At 52.1% G+C, this 20,325-nt stretch overlaps 1 protein-coding gene and 1 long non-coding RNA gene across 6 annotated transcripts; one reads left to right on the forward strand and one right to left on the reverse strand.

Moving 5' to 3' along the window:
* Positions 1-212: 212 nt before the first annotated feature.
* Positions 213-19,983, reverse strand: NOXA1 (NADPH oxidase activator 1). Of its 5 annotated transcripts, none has more exons than XM_032130461.1 (15): positions 19,735-19,980; positions 17,906-17,988; positions 16,492-16,600; positions 9,467-9,601; positions 8,353-8,460; positions 7,587-7,646; positions 6,992-7,029; positions 6,158-6,299; positions 4,407-4,460; positions 3,647-3,716; positions 3,452-3,510; positions 2,825-2,994; positions 1,703-1,808; positions 1,493-1,616; positions 213-1,260 (listed from the first exon to the last, which is right to left on the reverse strand). In XM_032130461.1, exons 1-15 carry the CDS (start codon positions 19,906-19,908, stop codon positions 1,169-1,171), a joined length of 1,524 nt encoding a protein of 507 aa, XP_031986352.1. In that variant the 5' UTR covers positions 19,909-19,980; the 3' UTR covers positions 213-1,168. The 5 variants fall into 5 exon arrangements, with proteins under 5 accessions (XP_031986352.1, XP_031986351.1, XP_031986354.1 ...); XM_032130460.1 differs by having other exon boundaries at positions 3,647-3,719; positions 19,735-19,979; XM_032130463.1 differs by lacking the exon at positions 19,735-19,980 and adding an exon at positions 18,399-18,963 and having other exon boundaries at positions 3,647-3,719.
* Positions 10,263-13,399, forward strand: LOC116454213. The gene is made up of 2 exons (XR_004244039.1): positions 10,263-10,315; positions 12,126-13,399. It is a non-coding gene; the product is annotated as an uncharacterized LOC116454213 (long non-coding RNA).
* Positions 19,984-20,325: the final 342 nt, after the last annotated feature.

Consider the following 20,325-nt stretch of genomic DNA (forward strand, 5'->3'; position numbering starts at 1 on the left):
TTCCCAGTCCTGCTGGGCTGCTCTTCCAACAGCCCTGGGAGGCAACTGCCAATGGAGAGCTGTGGTGGGCACCTAACTCTGAGCAGAGAGATGACATCATCTGTATCCTGCCGTGTGCAAGATGTGCAGTATTTTTGTAGTATGTGACAGAATCTCTTCCCAAAGACACTGTCAGCTGTCTTTAAAAATACTTACTGGCATATCTCAGCAGAAAAACACAAGTGGAATTTGATTTAAGAGTTGCCAACTCTGGTGCAGGGTTTATTTTATATTCAAGTTACATAGCCAAGTTTTGTCAAGACACCAAATCCAGAACAGGTTCCAGCTCCAGGCACTTAAGTGTTTTATTTAGATCAGCAGAGCCCAGCCCAGCCCAGCTGCAGGAATTGGACAGGGCTTTCAGGCCTTGCAGCACAGCCCAGCACTGCACTTCCCAGCCAGCCCTTTTCCCAGGGCCTCCAGGCCTCTCCCCCAACCCAGAGCTGCTCTAACAGTGGTTTTCCACAACTGCCTCTTCTCTGTGCTCCAAGATCCCACCTTGGATTTAAGGCTTAAGAAAAGTGCCCAAGGCATCTGGCCAAGAATGGTCAGGTCCATAGGGTATTTGCTATGGAAGATGGTGGTCCTAACTCATGGTGTTATCCCATGAATCCCACTGCAAAGTGGTTCCAAAAGCCTTTGGAAAGAGCAGCACCTCTGGCTGGTGGAGATAAGGTTATGTGACCTGAGGGCCTGGGGAACAGGGCTCTGCCCCCTGCTCCCAGCCAGCCACCCTTGGCTTTGGGAGTGAGGCTCAGCCTTCCCAGCCTAAACACAAGCAACAAGGGAGAGGGGATGAAGACTTCCAGCCAGGGGAACCTCCTCCCACCCAGAGGAACATCTTCCTACCCAGAGGAGCTGACACATGGACAGTTCCCACAGCCAAACCCCAGATCGCTCTCCCTGCTCTCTGCTCTGCACAGACACATCTTTGGCAGTGTAAGCACAAGGTAAAAATGCCAGGTCTGGGAACAGGCTGTAGGAAATGCCATCACTGCTGGAACTGACCCCAGTGTGGGAGATATCCACTGTCCAGGTACAGCAGAGCTCCTGGCTGGGGCACAAATGAGCTGGGACCAGTGTCTCTCACCCCTGGGGGTGCAGTCAGGCAGAAAAAGGCTCCTGTTTGCTATAGGAAGCCACAGCTGGCCTGGGTAGCAAAGCATTTGGGGAAGATGCCAGTCTTGCCATTGCAGCGTCCTTCCAGCCAGTCCTCGTTCACTGGAAAACATAAAGGAGTAGGAATGAGCCTTGGCCCATATGAGTGGGGTTAGTGAGAGTTTTCATGTCTGGAATCTGCAAACTGCAAATCTGCAAACACTGCAAACCCAGTGCAAGCCTGTAACTCCTGAGAGTATGAACCTGAGACAGAACTGGAGAGGCCATGTTTTCCCCAATCCACCCCCAGAGCAGACTCCAAAAGCCTGGCCCAGCAGCAGGACTGGAGAGCTACCTTCAGAGAGGATATCCAGCACATCTCCCTTGCTGAACTCCAGGTCCCCCGGTCCCTGTGCCAGGTAAGAGTGCTGAGCCAGCATCCGGTAGAGAACAGGTCTGCCTGAGTGGGAGTCCGAGTCCTGGAGGGAAAAGCCAGCATGGAGGCTGCAAGGCAGAGCAGAGGCTGGAGCCCAGCCCAGCACAGACGTTGTCCCAGCCCACGTACCTGGCAGCAGAGCGTCAGCCTGCCGTCCGTCAGCTGCTGCCACACCTTCCCCAGGTCCTCCTGTCCTGACACTGTCCCCAGCTCTGTGCCATCCGGGAGCCTGTAGCTGCAAGGGTTCATTAATGCTGACCAAATCATCTCCTCTAAAGCCAAGCCTGGAGGCAAGCCCAGCCCTCTGCCACCCTCAGTCTTCACAGTCCCCTTTGCAGGCCAGCTCTGAGCTTGTTCCCTTGCACAGTGACATGGGGCCACCCCCCTGCTCAGCAGGCAGAAATGGCACTGTGGGGAGTCACTGTCACCTCCTCACACACTAACTTGAGGGAAAGATCCTAAACTGTCCTGATGCTACTGTGCGTCCCAAGGGGTGTCACAGTCAGGGAGACCCCACCCCAGGATCTTCTGCCTGACTCTGCATTGATCCGTGTTACTGCAAAGGCTGAGCCAAGCAGGAGAACACCCAGTATGCAGCAGCTGCATCTACACAGAGTTTTTCCTTCTGTTCCCCTGTTTTCTTGACAATGGTATAGTTTCCTAGGAAAGATCCTTTAGGCTTCCAAGGCTCATAGAATGACAGAATCATAGAATGGTTTAGCTCGGAAGGCCCTTAAAGACCATTTAGTTCCAACCCCCTGCCATGGGCAGGCAAGCTTTCACTACACCAGGTTGCTCTGAGCCCCATCCAATCTGGCCTTGAACAGCCCCAGGGATGAGGAGTCCACAATCTCTGTGGGCAGCCTGTGCCAGGGCTTCACCACTCTCATATGAAATAATTTCTTCCTAATATCTCATCCAACCCTGCCCTCTGTCAGTTCGAAGCCATTCCCCCTTGTCCTATGACTCCATGCCTTTGTCTTAAGTCCCTCTCCAGCCCTCCTTGAGCCCTTTATGTACACTGGGAGGGGGATTACAAGAGGAACGGCATGTGCTTCACCACGGGGATCACGCTGCTGCCTAACCCAAATGCCGAGGTGAGGTTTGCCCTCAAGGCAGACCGTGTGCCCACATCTCTGCTGGATCTGGGGCTTCGGCCCTGGATAAATGTCCCCAGGAGCCCAGAGGCAGCTGGATGCAGGTGTCCAATGAGGGCAATGGCTGCTGCCCCATCAGCCCCACAGCCCGTACCTGAGCGTGCCCCGCTGTGCCAGCTGAGCGAGCCGGTCCCGCAGCAGGGCCCGCAGCGCCGGCAGGGCCGGGGGCTCGCCCGCCCGCAGCACCAGCGAGCACTCGCAGCGCGCCCGCAGCACCGCCGGCCTGTCCGCACCCGGGGAGGCCTCCCCGCGCCTCGGGGGCACCTGCGGGGACACAGCGTCGGTCAGAGCGGAGAATCGGAGTATCCTGAGCTGGGAGGGACCACCGGGATCGTCCGGTCCAGCTCCCGGCCCTGCACAGACACCCCAACAATCCCAGCCTGCGCGGTGTCCAAACGGGGGGGAAGGGACAGCGGGGTTTTCAAAGACAACTGCCTCTTGCAAAGTGGGGTGCAATGCGTGTGCACAAGAACTCTGATGTGTTTGGTGCTCCTGGTGCCTCGGAGGGTGGCAACAGGTCACCCTTGGGCTGTCTTACAAAGTGGGATGGTCGCAAACTGGGAGGAAAGACCACATGGGGGCTTCTGTTTAGAATGGGAAAGGAGGAAGGTTTTTCCCTGGTGATTTGGGAGCAGCTCAGGAATTTTGGGCAGGAGTCTTGCACTTTTCACAGCCCTGGTCTCCTGAGGCTGTGCCAGCTTCAGCCTGTGGAGCACCTCACCTCGGAGTCCATGTGGGCACTGGCATCACCAGCAGAGGCATTTTCTCCCCCAGGAGGATCTGCAGAACAGAACACGGACAGGGGAAAAGCCATGCAGTCAGCAGAGGCTGCGGTGGGGCCAGCACCTCCCCACACCCCCCAAAGAGCAGCGTTTGGGCACAGCCTCACCCACTGAGGGCTCTGCCCAGGGTTTACCTGGCTTCTGCTTCGCATGGAGGCGGCTGGGAGGCACCTGGGCAGGAGGAAGCGGAATCCCAGTGCTGATCTTCTGCAACAGAACAGCATCAGAAAGGAGACAGCAGAAAACACGGGAGCTGGACAAGGCTGGTGTGTGACAGGCTGCAGCCAGCTGCAGATTTGTGGGGGTAACCCTGGGGAGAGCCCCACGGAGAGAAGCTCATGGAATGGTTGGATGAGGTGCAGCACTCAGGCTCCTGTGGGCAAAGGTTTGTGGACACTTCCTTGGCCCCCTACTCCCTGCTGGGTTGGTGGTGGTTGCTCACACCATGCTGAGGCCTCTCCCCACCTGGGCTGCTTCACAGTGACACATCCATGGAGCAAATGCCCAAGTGTGTGCCAGGGATTCATTTGGAGGGGGAAAAAGAGCAATTTAAAAAATCATAGCGACATCAGAACAACCATGTGCTTGAAAAATCCCTCACAGGAAATGGGGGCTGAGCTGCACCTTTGCACACTGGGCTCAGATGGAAAATGATTGGGATTATGTGTGGCTATGCCTGTGGTGGAGCTGGGAGATGAAGTTCTCCTGAGTCAAACGGATTTTTCCTACTCCTAACTCTTCTGTTTTTCCCACATAAGAGCATCTGGTCTTCTGTCAATAGTCTCAGTGTTTCATACTCTCCAGTTGTCCCATCCTGTGATAATCTTACAGATAAATGTCCCAAATGTATGTCTTGGTCCCTCCCTCCTCCTGGTTGCAAGGTTGCCAGCTCACCCATTTATCCATCCTTGAGGCAGGCTCCAGGAGAGAGCTCGGGATGTGCAGCTTCTGCAGAGGGACACAGAGCAGAGCAGGGTGAGAGAGGAGCCCAGTGACCCCGCCCAGCCCCAGCACTTCCTGTCACCCTACGGCCACACCAGTGTGCCCAGGGGACCCGGGGTCACCCCCAGCCACCCCAGTGCCCTGTGCTCAGAAACTGCTGGACAGATTCCAAGGGTCCTTCTGCAGCTTTTCCTGCTGGGAGCAGAGCTGCTGCTGGAGTGGCTGCAGTGGAACAGGCGAAACACCCACCCTGCTCCCAGGACAGATGCTCAGGCAGAGAGCAGCAAGGATGGCCAGGGATACCAGTCCAGCAGCATTTCTGCATCTTTTGACAATCACTGCTGCTCATTTCAACTCAGCATTGCAATTTTTTTGCTGACAATGCTTTTTTTTCTGTCGAGAATCTATTTTTATTTTTTCTACATTGAATTTCACCCAGCACTTCACTGAGCAGTCAACTGGCACATCCAAATACTTGTGTAACTGTTCTCTGTTAGCTCCAGATGCTTCAGGCTCTATCCCTATTCCTGTGTCACTTAGGAATATGCTAAATGCTGATGTCACAGAGGATTTGCTGTGGGGATATCTGTTCTTTTTAAAAATGAAAGGAAGAAAAACCTGTTCATTTATACCCAACCTTTAATTCTGTATTTTTACCAGTCCTCAGAGAGCTGCCTCTCTTGCTCAAACACCTCACTGGTTTATAGTAGTCTTATGAAGAATCTTGTGACTTTTTTTGAAAGATAGGCAGGTAATACATTCACTGAACCCAATCCGGGTATAAAATGGCTCTTTCAAAAACTGAGGTAAACAGGTGAGAAATGGCTTCTGCCAACAAAAGATCTTCCATGTTGTATTTATCTGTTTCTATTCAGCCTCTTTACCCTACAGCTCCCTGGCCTGCAGGAAGATGTCAGCTTTGCTGGGCTTTAAGTCCTTAGGTCTTCTCTAGAGCCCGTCATAAAACCTGCCTGCACAGCTGAAACCCTCCCCAAAGCTCCCCAAAGTTCATTTAACAGAGGCACTACAGACCAGGTAAGGACCAGCCCATCTCCTCTGCTCCATCAGAGCTCTCAGGGGACAAATCCTGCTCTAAATGGTGGGCCTTGGTGAGGTCTGGTGTCCTACAACTCCACAATAGGATCCCCTATGGTGGAGAGCCTGAAAGCCACCCCTGTGGATCTACAGAGATGAATGGCAGAGGCTGGTGAGAGCCCAGTGCCAGGAAATCTGGGGGGTGTGGAAAGGAGCTCCTGAGCTCCTGCCCTGCCCTGCAGGGTGGCACAAGGACTGTGCTCAGGGGGCTGTGTCCCCCACCTGTCCCCAGGGCTGCATCCCCCACCTGTCCCCGGGGCTGTGTCCTCCCCTGTCCCCGGGGCTGTGTCCCACCCCCGTCCCCAGGGCTGTGTCCCTCTCCTGTCCATGGGGGCTGTGTCCCCCCTGTCCCCGGGGCTGTGTCCATCACCTTCCTCCAGGGCTGTGTTCCCCCTGTCCCCGGGGCTGTGTTCCCCCTGTCCCCGGGGCTGTGTCCCCCCTGTCCCCGGGGCCGTGTCCCTCACCTGTCCCCGGGGCTGTGTTCCCCCCATCCCCAGGGCTGTGTCCCACCCCTGTCCCCGGGGCTGTGTCCCACCCCTGTCCCCGGGGCTGTGTCCCCCCTGTCCCCGGGGCTGTGTCCCCCCTGTCCCCGGGGCTGTGTCCCTCACCTGCCCGTCGTGGATGGCCGTGGCCCAGCCGTCTGCCCCTCTGCTCAGCACAAACACCAGGCTCCCGGCCGCCACCTCCGGCCCCGCCGGCTCCTCGGGGCGGTACCGGGACACCACTCGGTGGTAGCCGGACTCGGCATCCCTGCGGGGAGAGGAGAGCACTGCACCGGCCTGGGGCGCTGGTGCTGACGGCTCTGAGCCGCCACACTGCACCAACCCCAGTGGCACGGGCTCTAAGCTGGGGGTGTTGGGAAATCGTGATTTCCACTGCTGCTCCTCGGGGAGCAAAAAAGCAAAACTGGGAGCAAAAGGGGCTTGAGAAACACTGATTTGCCAAATGCAGCTGCATTTTCATTGTACTGATAAACACTGTCAAGATCAAAACAATTATTCAACTCAGCCCTGAAGTATTGCTGGTACAGTATCACCAAAACAAATTCCTTCCTTGGGGTTTGAACGTGATTTTGGCTCAGGACATTAGGGCTGGTAGTGAGTATTTGGAATTGTCCTGGGAATTATGATGGGAAAGCTGAACATCCTCTGCCACAGACCTGGGCAGGTGCCACAACCTCTCTGCTTCCATTCCCCAGCCATGCCACGATCCATGCCTGTCTCCCAAGACACTCAAGTCCTGCAAACTGCCCAGAGGCTCTTGCAGGGATGCAGAGGACCTGCAGTGTCCCTTGCAGCCACAGAAGCCTTTGTACTTCACTCCACCCCTGGTGAGAAGTGGGCGTGGAGCCCTCGGAGTCTTACACAAAGACTCTGGAGAACAAAAGACTTTCTGAACAGTAGTGAGAGAAGGGCTAGACCGAGGTGGGACTGAGCACTCACCGCAGAGCATCGGGACTGGGTTCATAAAAGCCCTGTTTCTGTGGGAGAAACAACAGGATCTGTCTGTAACAGTGCCTCCTGCAGCAGCAGTGCCACCTTATCTCCTGACTGTGCCATTTCATCTTTATTCTTGACCCCATTTGTCACTCCACACCACCCAGAAAAAGTCTGCTGCTCCACATCTTACCAGGATGCATCTTCTCTTCCTTGCCCTCCCTCTTTATCTCATCAGGAAGTAAAAAAATCTCTTCCCCCTGCCCTGGTTCCAAGGAACTCCCAGCACAGTGCAAGGCAGCTGTGCTCACACGGACACATTTACTGAAGTGATGAGCAGAGACACGCTGAGCACAGCAAAGCACTGCTGTTTTGACATGGTGAGGAGTCAAAAATGCCTCTTCAACGGGCTGGAGATTCCCATCACTGAGTGCCTTACAGCTGGTGCTGAGCCTGGCTCTGAACATCCCCATGGATGCAAGCTGGTATTGTGCTCGTTTTTCCAAGAGTCCACTCCTCCCCCGATGGTGTTTGGATCTAAGCCCCCTTCTGGAGCTCTGTGACAGCTCCATTCCTCCTTTCACAGCCCTGTCCTGCTCACCTGAGGCCTGAGAGGCTCGAAGCCAATGTACTCATCGTTGGGAATGATGGATGAGATCACCTGTCAGAGAACAAAGCAATGAGTGAATCTTTGCTGGATGAACAGACCCCCAAACTTCATCCAAGATCATCTGCTCAGACCTGTTTCCTTCTGGCATCCCAAGGTCAGGCAAAGTGTAGAGCTGTGCACACAGTGGGAGAGGCAGAGCTGGATTCCCAAGACACCTTCAACCATTTGTGTCCCATTTTTTTCAGTCTTTCCAAGGTTTCTTTAAAAGTATGTGAATTTATTACTTTCCCTTTCCTTTATTAGTTTTGGAGCTCTCTGTCCTGACTGCACTGGTCACAGAAGGGGTCAGAGAAATTCTCTGCTGCCTTGAATTAAGGGATGGGACAAAGCATTTGTCCCCCAAGTGCCCACCTGTCCCACTGGGAACGCAGGACTGAGCAGCAGCAGGCTGGGACAGTGTGCCCCTCTTAAAAATATCATTGTCAGCAAAAGGGCAACCACAGGTTCCCAGAGAACCTGCTCAGCCCTTTCAGACTTTAAAGTGACCAAGACTGGGAAGGTATGTTAGTGCCAAAGTGCATTTTTTGGCAGAAGGGGGGGCAATTCTAACAAATTTGGCTTCTGTGTCCCAGCTGTCTGGACTGGCTGCAAGCACTGCCCATCCTGCTCTGGGTCCCCCCACATCACTGCTCTCTGGAGATGGCAGAGGCAGGATTTTTTCTGCTGCTGTTAATCTTGACAATTATGTGCCTGTTACCTTGGGTTTACCCAGGAAGTCTTTTGAATCCAGCTGCTCAACTTCCTTCTTTCGTGGTCTGAAAAGCTCCCCGAGAGGAACCAGCATGGGCTCTAAAAACAGGTGGTCCTGGGGTGGGGAAAGCAGGCAAAGGAAAAGCCATCAATTCATACTGAATGAAACATCAGAGCACTGAAAAGCAAATACAGCTCAGGTGTGCAAGAGCAGCTCCAGGAAGACATTGGGGCAAAAATTTCAGCTGTGACCTCAACAAAGGCCACTCAGGCTCCACAAAAGCAGGAGCAAACTGAGAGCTCAGCAGCCCCTCACCAGTGTGGGGGCAAGGACTGACACTGCTGGAATGGGGTGGGTAGGAAGGGTGCAGTGCAGGAAAGTTTATTAAACAAATCTTCTAAACAGCTTTTCTATTTGACTTCAAATGTTTTCTCTGTTCAGCCACTGAGTAGCCTGCCAATAGCAAATATAAACAATACAGTAGAAAAGCACTAATGTGATGCCAGAAGAGATGGTCAGATTAAAAACAAAGCATGAAGGTAGAAAACTAATGAATCCATCAGGAAGAGCAAATCAGAGATTTGCAAATGTTTCCAGATCATAAAGGAGTCTAACAGGAAATTTTTACTTAGAAGCAGCCCTAGAAACACTTTCACACCCTACTTGAGCTCCAAAAGTGATTGACATCAATATCTGAGCTTCCACCAATTGTTCCTGAGGCCAAAGGGACTCAAAAAAAGTCAGCCAGTGCCATGAAAAGGGAGACTCTCCAGACCTGCACTTGAAACACTGCACAAGGCAACTGGTTTTGCAGGACAAGCACAAATGGAACTGAGCTCCTGAACATTAGGGACCGGGAAGCAACGTCCCCAGCCTCAGAGGTCATCCCAAAATTCTCCACTATGGTGTTTCTGGGCAGTGAAGCACCTGGTGCTGATGGAGTTCCTCGATCACCTGAGGCACTGGTTCAGCAGAGCACCATGTGCAAATGGCTTAGACTGTGTTAGCAGGTGGCCAGGCAGGTGGGTGGATGGCAGGAACACTCAAACAGACAACTTTCAGCAGAGATCCCTGAAGGGAAGCCCGATGCACGCCCAGGAACTCACGGAGGTGGCCTTACCTGCACCCGCTCAAGGGCCAGCTCCAGGATTGCTGTTCTTCTTTCAGGTCTCCACACAACAGCCTTCTCTAGGGTGACTCTGGCCTCTTGCCACTGCTGCAGGTGGCACTGCACTGCTGCAGTGCTGTACAGCACCTGGAGTGGGCACAGGGAAGGGACTCAGAGGGCTGGGACCAAGGGACACCCAACACATCCTGCTGAACTCAGCCCAGAAACAGGGACAGGCACTGAAATATCACAAATGCAGCAACAGGAGAGGTGCTCTGAGCAGCATAGCTGGGAAAACTTCACAATCAGAAAGTGTTGAGAGTCTTTCTGAAGAATGGCTAAAAAGCAAAGGTCATGATGACATAGCGGGATTAGTAAAGATGCAGACTTGGCAAGGATACTAAATCCTTGTGCAAGGAGTTGTATAAACAACAGGATGTGAGTCCAGATAAGTAAGCTGAAAGAAACCATACGGAAGAGAAAAAGATAAGACCACAGCGATCTCATGGAATAGCTCCCACCAATAAGGAGCTCAGCTTTTGCAATATGTATGAGCTAATTAGTAGTACTATAAGTATGTGTAGATTATTACAATAAACGAGACTTGCTGACCACAATGCCGTGAGGCTTGTCTCCCGCGACTCCACCCAACATCTGGCGCCCGAACAGAAGATGTTGCCTTATGCGATGGGGGAGTTGCGTTGGGTTCGGGTCCTGCAGCTAGAAGGACGGCGAAAGAGGTTGCGTACGGCTAAACGCAGCGCCCATCTGTGTCGTGCCTATCACCTCCGCGCCCGAGCGACCGCACAGGCGGGCTCGCCGATACGTGCTGCCGAAGCCTGGAGAGCTAGCAACGGTACCGTAAGTATGGAAAGGCAAGCAGCATATGAGCTTTTTAAAGCTCTTTTACTTAAGCGTAACTTTAAAGGAATTAATCTTGAGAAAGACCTCCCCGTTCTTTTAACGCATGCGCGCTCTTATAGTTTTTTCACTGACCCCCCACTCCATTCATGAATTAAGTCAGTGGCGCGCGTATGGGGATGAACTTTGAGACCTTGTCTTAGATGACGATAAGCCAGCTAAAAAGATTTCTAAACTATGGAGAGTTGTCCACAATGAACTTTTAATGGTACAGGCAGAGAAAAAAGCGGCAGAAAAAATTAAGATTGCTCAGGATCGGAACCGTCATTACGGCGATCACAGTGCCTCTGTTTTCTCTGGCCCACCTAATCCCCCCACCTTTGCTGCGGTTCAAGTACCCCCTGAGGCTCTTGCCTCTGAGTCGCCTTCCGCGCCTCCCCTCCCCCCACCTCCTACTCCTCCTACGCCTTCCTTGCCGCAGCCTGCTCTGCCGCGGCCCCCCCCCCGCCGCTTGAGCCGGGTCGGGAGCCGCCGCAGCCTGCTCCGCCACCGCCCTTGCCTCACTCGTCTCCGCCGGACTGTTCTCGTTCGCGAAACCCCTTTGTTAGCCCTGAGCCTGTCCCTGGGGCAGAGTCTGACCTCACGGAGGCCATGGCTGGGGGCCATAGAGAACTCTGGGCTGCGGTTGCTCGTGACGGCTTACAAAAGGGTGATTCTGATATGCTAGCGGCTGCCCAAGACAGCATGGCGCTCCCTGTTCTATTTGTCCCGAATCCACAAGGGGGCGGCAGTGTTGTGCAGGTGACTAATCTTGATTGGAAGCTGCGAGCGCAGCTCCGAGCAACGGTGGGGAATTACGGTGTCACCAGTGAACCAGTGAAACAGATGCTTGATTATATTTTTAACGCTTTTACCCTTCTTCCTGCTGACATTAAAGGCATTACTAAGCTCATGTATACCCCGCATCAGCGACTGCTTTTTGAGGCTCGCTGGAGGGAGGAAGCCGCTGTTACTGCTGCTGTCCCCAGGCCAGCGGCAGATCCCTTGACAGGTGTTAGAGTAGCTGAGCTCATGGGTGAAGGGGATCACATGAGAGTAGAAGCTCAAGCGGCACTAGGACCTGCCAAGCTACGGGAAGCTATGGCAGTTGCTAAAAAAGCCATGGATAAGGTCCGAGCCCCAGGTGGGATCCCAATGTATATGAGCATCAAACAAGGCAGAGAGGAGTCTCTAGGCTCTTTTGTTGACAAAGTTATGGAAGCCATTTCAAAAGCTGGGGTTCAAGAGCATATGCATGACCCGTTGCTTAAACAATGCCTTTTACAAAATGGCAATCAGGCCACCCATGCCCTTATTACTTCCACCCCAGGGGATTGGACTGTCCAGCAACTTTTAGAAAAAGCTGCGACCATGCCCACTGGCTCGCAACTATTCTTAGCACAAGCCTTAGAAAAATTAGGTGAAGGGCTTAAAGAACAGGCTATCAGCTCTCAAAATCAGGTTATGGCAGCCCTTGCTCCTCTCCAAGCGGCAGCAGCACGTCCTCGCCCAGCTCCAGGTGGCCCATGAAGTGTCATCGCTGTGAGACACCCGGTCACATCCGTCAGTCCTTGGAATACTCCTATTTTTGTCATACGCAAGAAGTCTGGTGCGTTTCGCCTTCTACAGGACCTTCGTGCAGTAAATCAACAGATGGAATTTATGGGGGCGCTACAACCTGGTCTCCCCAATCCGGCTATGTTGCCCCAAGACTGGCCTCTTTTAATTATAGATCTCAAGGACTGCTTTTTTACTATTCCATTGTATCCAGATGACACCAAGCGCTTCGCCTTTACCTTACCTGCCCTGAATAAAGGAGAACCAGCCAAGCGATTTGAATGGACTGTATTGCCACAAGGAATGAAAACCTCACCTACTTTGTGCCAACTGTCCCCTATGGGTTCCAGCTAAATGGACTAAGCCTGTTGTCACTGATGAGCAACCCACAACAGAGGAAGGCGAGAAGAGTACAGAGGAAGATCTCACAAATCCTGCAGGAAGTTGAGCAACGGTTTCGCGTTACCTTCCTTGTGGAATCTGAACAGGAGATAGAGGATCATCTCCTTCCACATCTGCAGAGACATTTTTTACGCTTTTGCCAATCTGCTTGCTTTGCATGTAATTGTAGTGATCATAAGGCGTGGGTAAGATTGTTTTGCGGAGGTTGTAATTTACAGTGGTGGGTCCACCAGCGACATCTATCAGAAGGGTTTTGGTGTCAGTCTTGCAGTTTTCACTGGTACCGTGAGACGGCTCAAGGAGCATTGGTACAACTCACAGGTAAAAATATCATTGACAGTTTGCAATTAGTTGAAAATCTTGAAGATCTGAGGCTAAGAGAATTAGCGTGGTCAGTACAACATTTAGCAAAAAAGATCTTGGCCAATAGCTACTCTGTAGTTTTGCAATCCTCCTGCCAATTAAATATTGGGGTCCCCATTCAGTGGCAAGTTGAACCAAGAAAGTGGGATCATGTTTGCCGGCGGTTTAAGCATCGTGCTGCTAATCGCAGGCTCAGTAATGGGTCACAACCTTCCCTACCCTCCTAAGGTGTTTGACCCTAGAGATAATATCTGGGTTTCCTTGGCACGCGAATTAAACACCACAACATTCTGTGCCTCCTTAGCCACACCCAGTACTCCATTTTTAACATGCTTAGTTGGAGTGCCATTAACAGAAAATACATGGCGCAACTTTGTAATCGAGACCCAGAAGCAGTTCAAACCTATTTGGCAGTTGAATTCCACAAAAAATATTACTCATGGCCTACTAGACTATGATATCTGGGATGATAAACTCCCGGTGGGCCCTGAGCTACAAGAAATAGAACTAGTTGATTCCCTTAACGCTACAGCCTGTATCTATATTAATAGTTCACGCAATTTATGCCAAGAGGGCAGCCTTAGTGGCTGTCAAATGAATACATCCAGCCCCACCTTGATTAATCCTGTTGGCAATGCTTCACAGTGGGACTTAGAATGGTGCAACGTTACCGTGAGAAATCGATCTCTTGCAGCCCCTGGAACATTTTTCCCTCGAAAGTTACCCAGAGGGTTTTTCCTAATTTGTGGGAATCGTGCCTGGTCAGGTATCCCATCCAAGCCTGTAGGCGGGCCCTGTACCTTTGGCCAGCTGAGTCTTGCACTTCCACAGCACCATCCTAATGCTACACACCGAATACGATGGAAAAGGTCTTTAGCAGAAACTATAACATCTGAATGTGAGGATGACCTCACGTTATGGAGCAAATTAGAAGTGCTTTTTACCTCCCTTTTTGTTCCTGGTGCAGCTGCGGCACCAGCCCATCGTCACTTAGAAAAACTGACATGTTGGATAGTCAAACAGGCAAATGGTACCAGCCAAGTGTTGTCTGAACTTGCAGAAGACCTGAGTTCAGTCCAGCATGCCCTGCTTCAGAATAGAGCAGCTATAGATTTTTTACTCCTAGCCCACGGCCATGGCTGTAAAGACTTTGAAGGAATGTGCTGCATGGATCTTGAGGATCATTCTAAGTCCATCCACGCCGAAATTAAGAATTTGATTGAACACTCCCAAAAAATAAAGAAAGATTCCGGATTTTTCGGATTAGAAGGACTTACAGAGTGGATGGGCTTAGAAGGATGGATGAAAAGTGTAATCAAATCTTTAATGCTATTGCTAATAATTGTTTTGCTTGGTTTACTTATGCTTAGCTGTATAATGTCATGTGTAAAAAATTTAATTTTGAAGTCAGTCAATATGACTATGATCATGCAAAAAGAAAACGGGGGAAGTGTTGAGAGTCTTTCTGAAGAATGGCTAAAAAGCAAAGGTCATGATGACATAGCGGGATTAGTAAAGATGCAGACTTGGCAAGGATACTAAATCCTTGTGCAAGGAGTTGTATAAACAACAGGATGTGAGTCCAGATAAGTAAGCTGAAAGAAACCATACGGAAGAGAAAAAGATAAGACCACAGTGATCTCATGGAATAGCTCCCACCAATAAGGAGCTCAGCTTTTGCAATATGTATGAGCTAATTAGTAGTACTATAAGTATGTGTAGATTATTACAATAAACGAGACTTGCTGACCACAATGCCGTGAGGCTTGTCTCCCGCGACTCCACCCAACAAGAAAGTAAAAAGATAAAAGCTTGGGTGTGCTGGAGCTGCTGGTCAAGGTGAGGAGAGACATGGGGACAGCAGGTGAAGACTCTGGTACCACACATTTTAAATCTGATCCTTCTTGCATCTGAAAGGCCAGGAAGCTTTTCTTGGGTTTCTTTCTGCATGCAAATACATAATGGCTTTTTAATTGACTCCCTGTCACTGCAAAATAACTGAATTGAAACTACTTCGTGTTGCAGTGGGCTGTGAATGTGCGAATTGTCAACTGTAGCTTGTCACCCTTCAGCAGCATGTCAGTGTGTTCCTGGGGAAGCGCAGGCTGTGGGAGTGCTGCAGACAGGGTGTTGGGGAGCTGGGGTCTATTTTGAGAGTGGGAGATCTCTCCCTGTCACTGGCCAGCACTTGGTGTGTGGGAAAGCTGCTGGGCCACAGGCAGAGTGCTGTCAAACAGCTCCTTATCTCCTGTGATAGGGTTATCAGCTGGGAATTGAGGTGTGTACCTGGCCGAATGCCCTGCCCAGGACAAGGCTGGAGCTCACAGGATGCTTTTCCTTTACTCCTTAATCATGGCAGTAGAAGACTCTGTTTGGGAGAGTGGGGAATGGCGACCCAGAACATGTACAGGAACTGCAGGGACGGGCCCTCCTGGGGAGGCGAGGCAGCAGCTCTCACTCTGTCAGAAGTGCTACAGCCTTGCAAGAGGCAAACATTTCTGGGTTTGCAAACCCTGCATGTATCTCCCACGAGCAGGTCAGCTGCAGCACATGAGAGGCCACACACGGGGAAAGCTGATGGCACAATTCTGCTGGAAGATGATGTTTGTGGATTTTGAAGAATGAGCTCCTGGTCAGAAGGAGATCCAGCTGAATCAGGATGCTGATCCCAAGTCAGGAGGGCCAGCACGGTGCCAGCACTTGTCCTGGTGATGCCTGGAGTGAGGGGTTGTGTGTCCACAGCAGGAAGGGCCCCAGCCTCCTCAGGACACTCCTGAGCCCTGCCCCTTTCCCAGGGAACTGCTCACTGCCAAGAGAAGGCAGCGCCGTGGCACTGAAGCTGTTAAAGCCAGGGAGGTTTGGGTAATACCACGGATGCCAGGGATAGCTTCCTCCTGCCAGGTATAAGGTGCATGAAAATTGCCCGAGATGCTTGACTGGAGTTACACAATGACTCCTCACTCTCACGGAAGTAAGGAGTTAAATCCTCTTTCCTGTATCCGCCTTTCAGTCTGTGCCTGTGGACTCAGAAAAAACTAATGACCCCTTCCAGTAAAGGACAGTTTCTAGGAATCCTTTGCATATGTCCAAATATTACAAAAATTTACAGTCAGTTCAGATTTTGAGCTTCCTTGAACAGGATGTGGCAGGCTGGCTCTGTGTGGCAGTAAGAGGTGCAGGATGAAGCACTACAGGGACAAACAGGGTGTAAGTTCACACACAGAAGGAATATTAAGATCAGTTGCTGCAGCTGGAAAGAGGCTTCCACGCACCTGAATTTCCCAGAGCCTGCATTATGCATCAGCTCTGTTCTCATCTGTCAGTGTTTCAACCTCTCTCAGCTCTTAGAGCTGAGGAGCTCATGAAACTGATGTGTATTTACATGCACGGAAGTGTAAATACTACACAGAATCCCAAACTGGTTTGGGTTGGGAAGGACCTTAAAGCTCCCAGTTCCATCCCCAGTTCCTTCCATAGACCAGTTTGCTCCAAACCCTGCCCAACCTGGCCTTGGACACTTCCAGGGATGGGGCAGCCACCACTTTGTCTACATATAGAGAAGATAAAAAACCCTCAACATACAAATTCCTGTGCACCTCCTCTGAACAATTATACTTTTCAAACTGCATCATTTGCTAAACTTTCCAGAGATTGTGTTGGTTTACAACTTTTATGATTAAGTTACTTTTAAAAAAGTGCAAGCAGAATTTCTTTACAGTTCTAATGTAGTTTCTGGAAAAAGTCTTGTGTCACTAATGCCTGCTACTGACACCCCCAACAGCGTGGAAGGACTGCTGAGCCAGGCTGACTCTTACCTCCCAGGCATAGAGGATGTGCCTCAGCCCCAGCTGCTTGTAATCGATGAAGGGATTTTGTCTGAGGTGACTGAAGGCCATGTGATAGTCAGAGAGAGCTTCTTCATACCTGCAACACAGAGGTAGCACAGGAAACTGAGCCTGAAAAAGCTGGAGACTGTTTAAGAAGCTCAAAAATCACACTAGCAAGTAACACGTGTTCTGCTCTGCAGCCTGTGCAGGGAGAGCTGCACCAGACACGTGTCACCTTTGTAAAGAACAAAGATTATCCACTGCTGGGAGCTCCTTGCCTGTCCCAGCAGGTGTCCCAGGAGGATCGAGGGCTGGAAACCTGGCTGATGGGGAGCAGGGAGGGCACACACATGGCCAGAGCATCAAAACTGAGGAACTTAAGATTTAGAACCTCAAAATTTAGAAATATAGAGAACCTCTGAGGATAAGGAGGGAATTTGTCTGAATTTACACCAGATATGCAACTGAAATCCACGCAGGTGCCCACTGAGGCTGCAGGTGGTGAAAGGAAGGGTCCAGGAAGGGCTGTGCAGTGGGCACCCAACCAAGAGAAGGTGCCCAGGTGGGTGTGGGTGGGTGGGAGCAGCTTATGATGAAGGAAGGAGCCCAGGAGTGCTGGAGGCAGCTGCCAGCTGTGCTGCCCCTGCAGTGGCTGTGCTTGGGGCACGTTTGCTCTGCTGCTGGTGAAGCAGCTCCAGAGAGCCCTGCCCGGGGCTCCACCAGCCCCAGGCACAGCCCCTCCACTTGAGAAGCCAGAACTGCTCACTTTAACTCCCTCCCAGAAATAAAGACAGGCATTTTGTGGAGGTTAAGGTCTGGAAAATATGAGGAAAACAACAGGAAAGAAAATAACTGAACTCAAAGGTAAGATCAGATCTATAAAATACTTCACCCAGCTCGTTGAGGAGGATGTCACTGTGATTTAACTGTGATTGTGGAAACAATGAGTAATCAATCCCATGACACTTCTGGAGCAATCTCAGTATTTTATCAGTGAGACTGAGATCAGGCCCCCGAAGTCTGCTGGCAGGAGAGTGTGCAGGCTGCATTTTTAGGAAGGCCAGACTCATGTGAAGCCACACCAAGCAGCACAATTACATTTTTTTAATTCCCAAAGAAAATCTGAATGGCAACATAACATTGTGGCATCCAGGAGTCTCTGTGTGTGTGGGACAGCAACGTCATGTGTCAGCCACCCCTGGGGCCCCAGAGCTGTGCAGCTCTTATCAGAGATAAGACTTGCTGACCTGTGACAGGGTTTCCAAGGCCAAGCAGACCCTGTGAACCTTGTAAGGTTGCTGGAAGAAGTGAATTTTGGAATCAAAGAATCATTTAGGTTTAGGAATAAAGCAGGACTGAAAGGAGAGAAGCAAAGACTGTGCTGGCCGTGCACTTCACTCACATTTCCAGCTGCAGGTGGACAAACCCTCTCTGGAAGTAGCCCACAGCCAGGGAGTTGTCCTTCGCAATGGTTTCATTGAATGCCTGAGGAGAAAAGCACAGGCACATCCCAAGGATCAGTTGGGATCTGTCCTGTCAGTGCCCAGGCACTCACACCCAGCCAGCCATATCCCAGCTGCCCTCATGGAGGCTATCCCTGGGCTCCTGCCCAGCTCTGAGGGGCTGGACACAGCTCCCAGTCATCTTTTGGGTCTTGGCTCTGTGTGAGCTGAGCTTCAGGTTTTTACCCCTCGTTGCTACAACGGACTGAACATAAACAAGCTGCGTTGGCCATCTGGCTTCTTAAAATGGGAAAACTGTAGCCTGAAGCAGAGTTTGCCAGAACAGTGGGAGCAGCGGGACTGGCCAGGCTGGGGAAGGCTGATGTGAGGAGGAAGGAAAGGGTGAGAGGGAGAAAGCTGCAGGGCTGCCCACAGTGGCCTCTAAGTCAGTACCTGTGCTTCAGGGTCACAGATAAATAGAGGTGAGTGCTCGCAGAGCTGGCAGCAGCTCGTGGTTCAGTGTGCTGGGAGAGCCGAGTGTCCTACTTCCCTTATCACTGCAGACACCACATGGAGATAGCAGCTCCTGAAAGCCCAGCCTTCCCTGACTCTGCCTGCACAGGGACAGCACTGCAGGGTGAAACCGTGTCTCCGTGACCCCGCACACACCTTGCTGGAACCGTCTGCCTCACTGGGCCATAAATGAAATAACAACCGTTGATCTACACAGAAGTAGAGCTGAGCTTCTTCCCAGTCGCTGCCCCTTGACTGGGGCTGGAAAGTCTCTCCTGGGCACCACTGCCATGTGCTCACTGTGCCCCAAACAGCCACTGCCCTGCCCAGGGCTCCACGGCGCTGCCCCAGCCCCTCCGGCACAGCCTCAGTTCTTCTTTACGCTGCTTGAGGAAAGGTTTAGCTGCATTTCCTCACTGCAGACAGACAGACGGATGGATGGAGGGATGTGCAGACATGCCAGGAGCTGTCACAAAAAGGCTTTTCCTCAGGGGACCTCCTCTCCCTTCCCAAGGGTGGTGGTTTTCCAGCACAGCAGCTTTGTTCTGGCAGTCTCCACCGCCAAGCAGCATTTTTGTACTTTCAAAACACACCCATCTCACTTCTAAATCCATGCCTACTGAACAGCTATTGGACAATCCTTTTCCTGCTTTGATTTAAAGCTACAATACATTTTAAATTTATTGTGCATGTCCAGTGGGTTGAGGTCTTCACTTGGAATCAGGCTGCCTGAGCTCTAGAGGTGTGGTTTTCACATGATAATGAGCTAAATTCACCTAAAGGACATAATTTTAACTGATTTAGCTTAAGCAAAACTTGAGGTACATTGTCAGATGCAGTTTCTGGTATCTAATTTGAGAACTCTCTACTATCTTGTTTCAAAATTATTCTGCAACACTTTGAAATTTCCCACTTTTCTGGGTTTTCATAGTACTTAGAGAACCATGGAATCACAGAATCATTAAGGTTGGAAAAGGCCTCAGAGATCAAGTCCAACTTCTAACCCAGCATCACTGAGTTTACCGCTGACCCACGTCCTCAACAGTCACATCCACCTTTTTAACCTCAACCTTTTTAACTTTTCTAATATTCACTCTGCCAGATCTTTTCCTTGAACCAATCACCCTTCAACATCTCCACTCGCATTCCCGCTGGACGCGGAAACGCCGGATTTCAAATCCAGTTTCAGCATCACTCCCTCCGAGACGGACACGGGGCAGCCGAGCCGCCCATCCCCGGACCTCCCGTTCCCCCGGTGCTCGCCCGGCCCGCTCACCCTCAGGGCCGCCTCGGGCCTCCCGGCCAGCAGCTGCACGCAGCCCATGTTGAAGCAGATCCTGGCCGGAGGCTCGGCAATGCCGCCGAAGGTGTCCAGGGCAGCGTCCCAGTGCCCGCGGTCCGCGGCCCGCACGGCCTCGTGCCAGCGCCGCACCAGCTCCCGGTACGCCATGGCGGGGCCGCGGGGCCGCGGGGCCCGGAGCCGCACCTGCCGCTGCCCGCCCTCACCTGCGCCTCACCTGCCGCGGCGGGGCGGGGCAGCGCGGCCACCTCTGCCCGCTCCGCTCCGCTCCTCCCCCGGCGGCGGGAGGGGACACGGAGCCCGGAATGGGACACGGACCGCGGGAAGGGGGGACACGGAGCCCGGGAGGGGACACGGACTTGGGAGGGGCGGAGAGGGGGACACGGAGCCCGGGAAGGGGGGACACAGAGCCCGGGAGGGGACACGGAGCCGGGGAGGGCGGCGGGAGCCGGCGGGGCAGACCGGTGAGGGCGGCGGCCACACCTGAGCGGGCACCGGGGGGATGCTGCTCGCTGAGGGCACCACAGGACGCCTGGCCAGCCGCCAGAAGCGAGCCCGCAGCCCCGG

The sequence above is a fragment of the Corvus moneduloides genome, chromosome 21 (assembly GCF_009650955.1).
Source record: "Corvus moneduloides isolate bCorMon1 chromosome 21, bCorMon1.pri, whole genome shotgun sequence".
Taxonomy (NCBI): domain Eukaryota; kingdom Metazoa; phylum Chordata; class Aves; order Passeriformes; family Corvidae; genus Corvus; species Corvus moneduloides.

Excerpts from the sequence above, each read along its gene's own strand:
- NOXA1 (XM_032130460.1), bottom strand. The coding sequence starts at position 19,908 with ATGGCGTACCGGGAGCTGGTGCGGCGCTGGCACGAGGCCGTGCGGGCC. Across the intron at positions 16,601-17,905 it reads GTCCACCTGCAGCTGGAAAT|GTATGAAGAAGCTCTCTCTG; the intron begins GTGAGTGAAGTG and ends TCTGTGTTGCAG. Across the intron at positions 4,461-6,157 it reads CGGCCATCCACGACGGGCAG|AAGCTGCACATCCCGAGCTC; the intron begins GTGAGGGACACA and ends GTCCCTCTGCAG.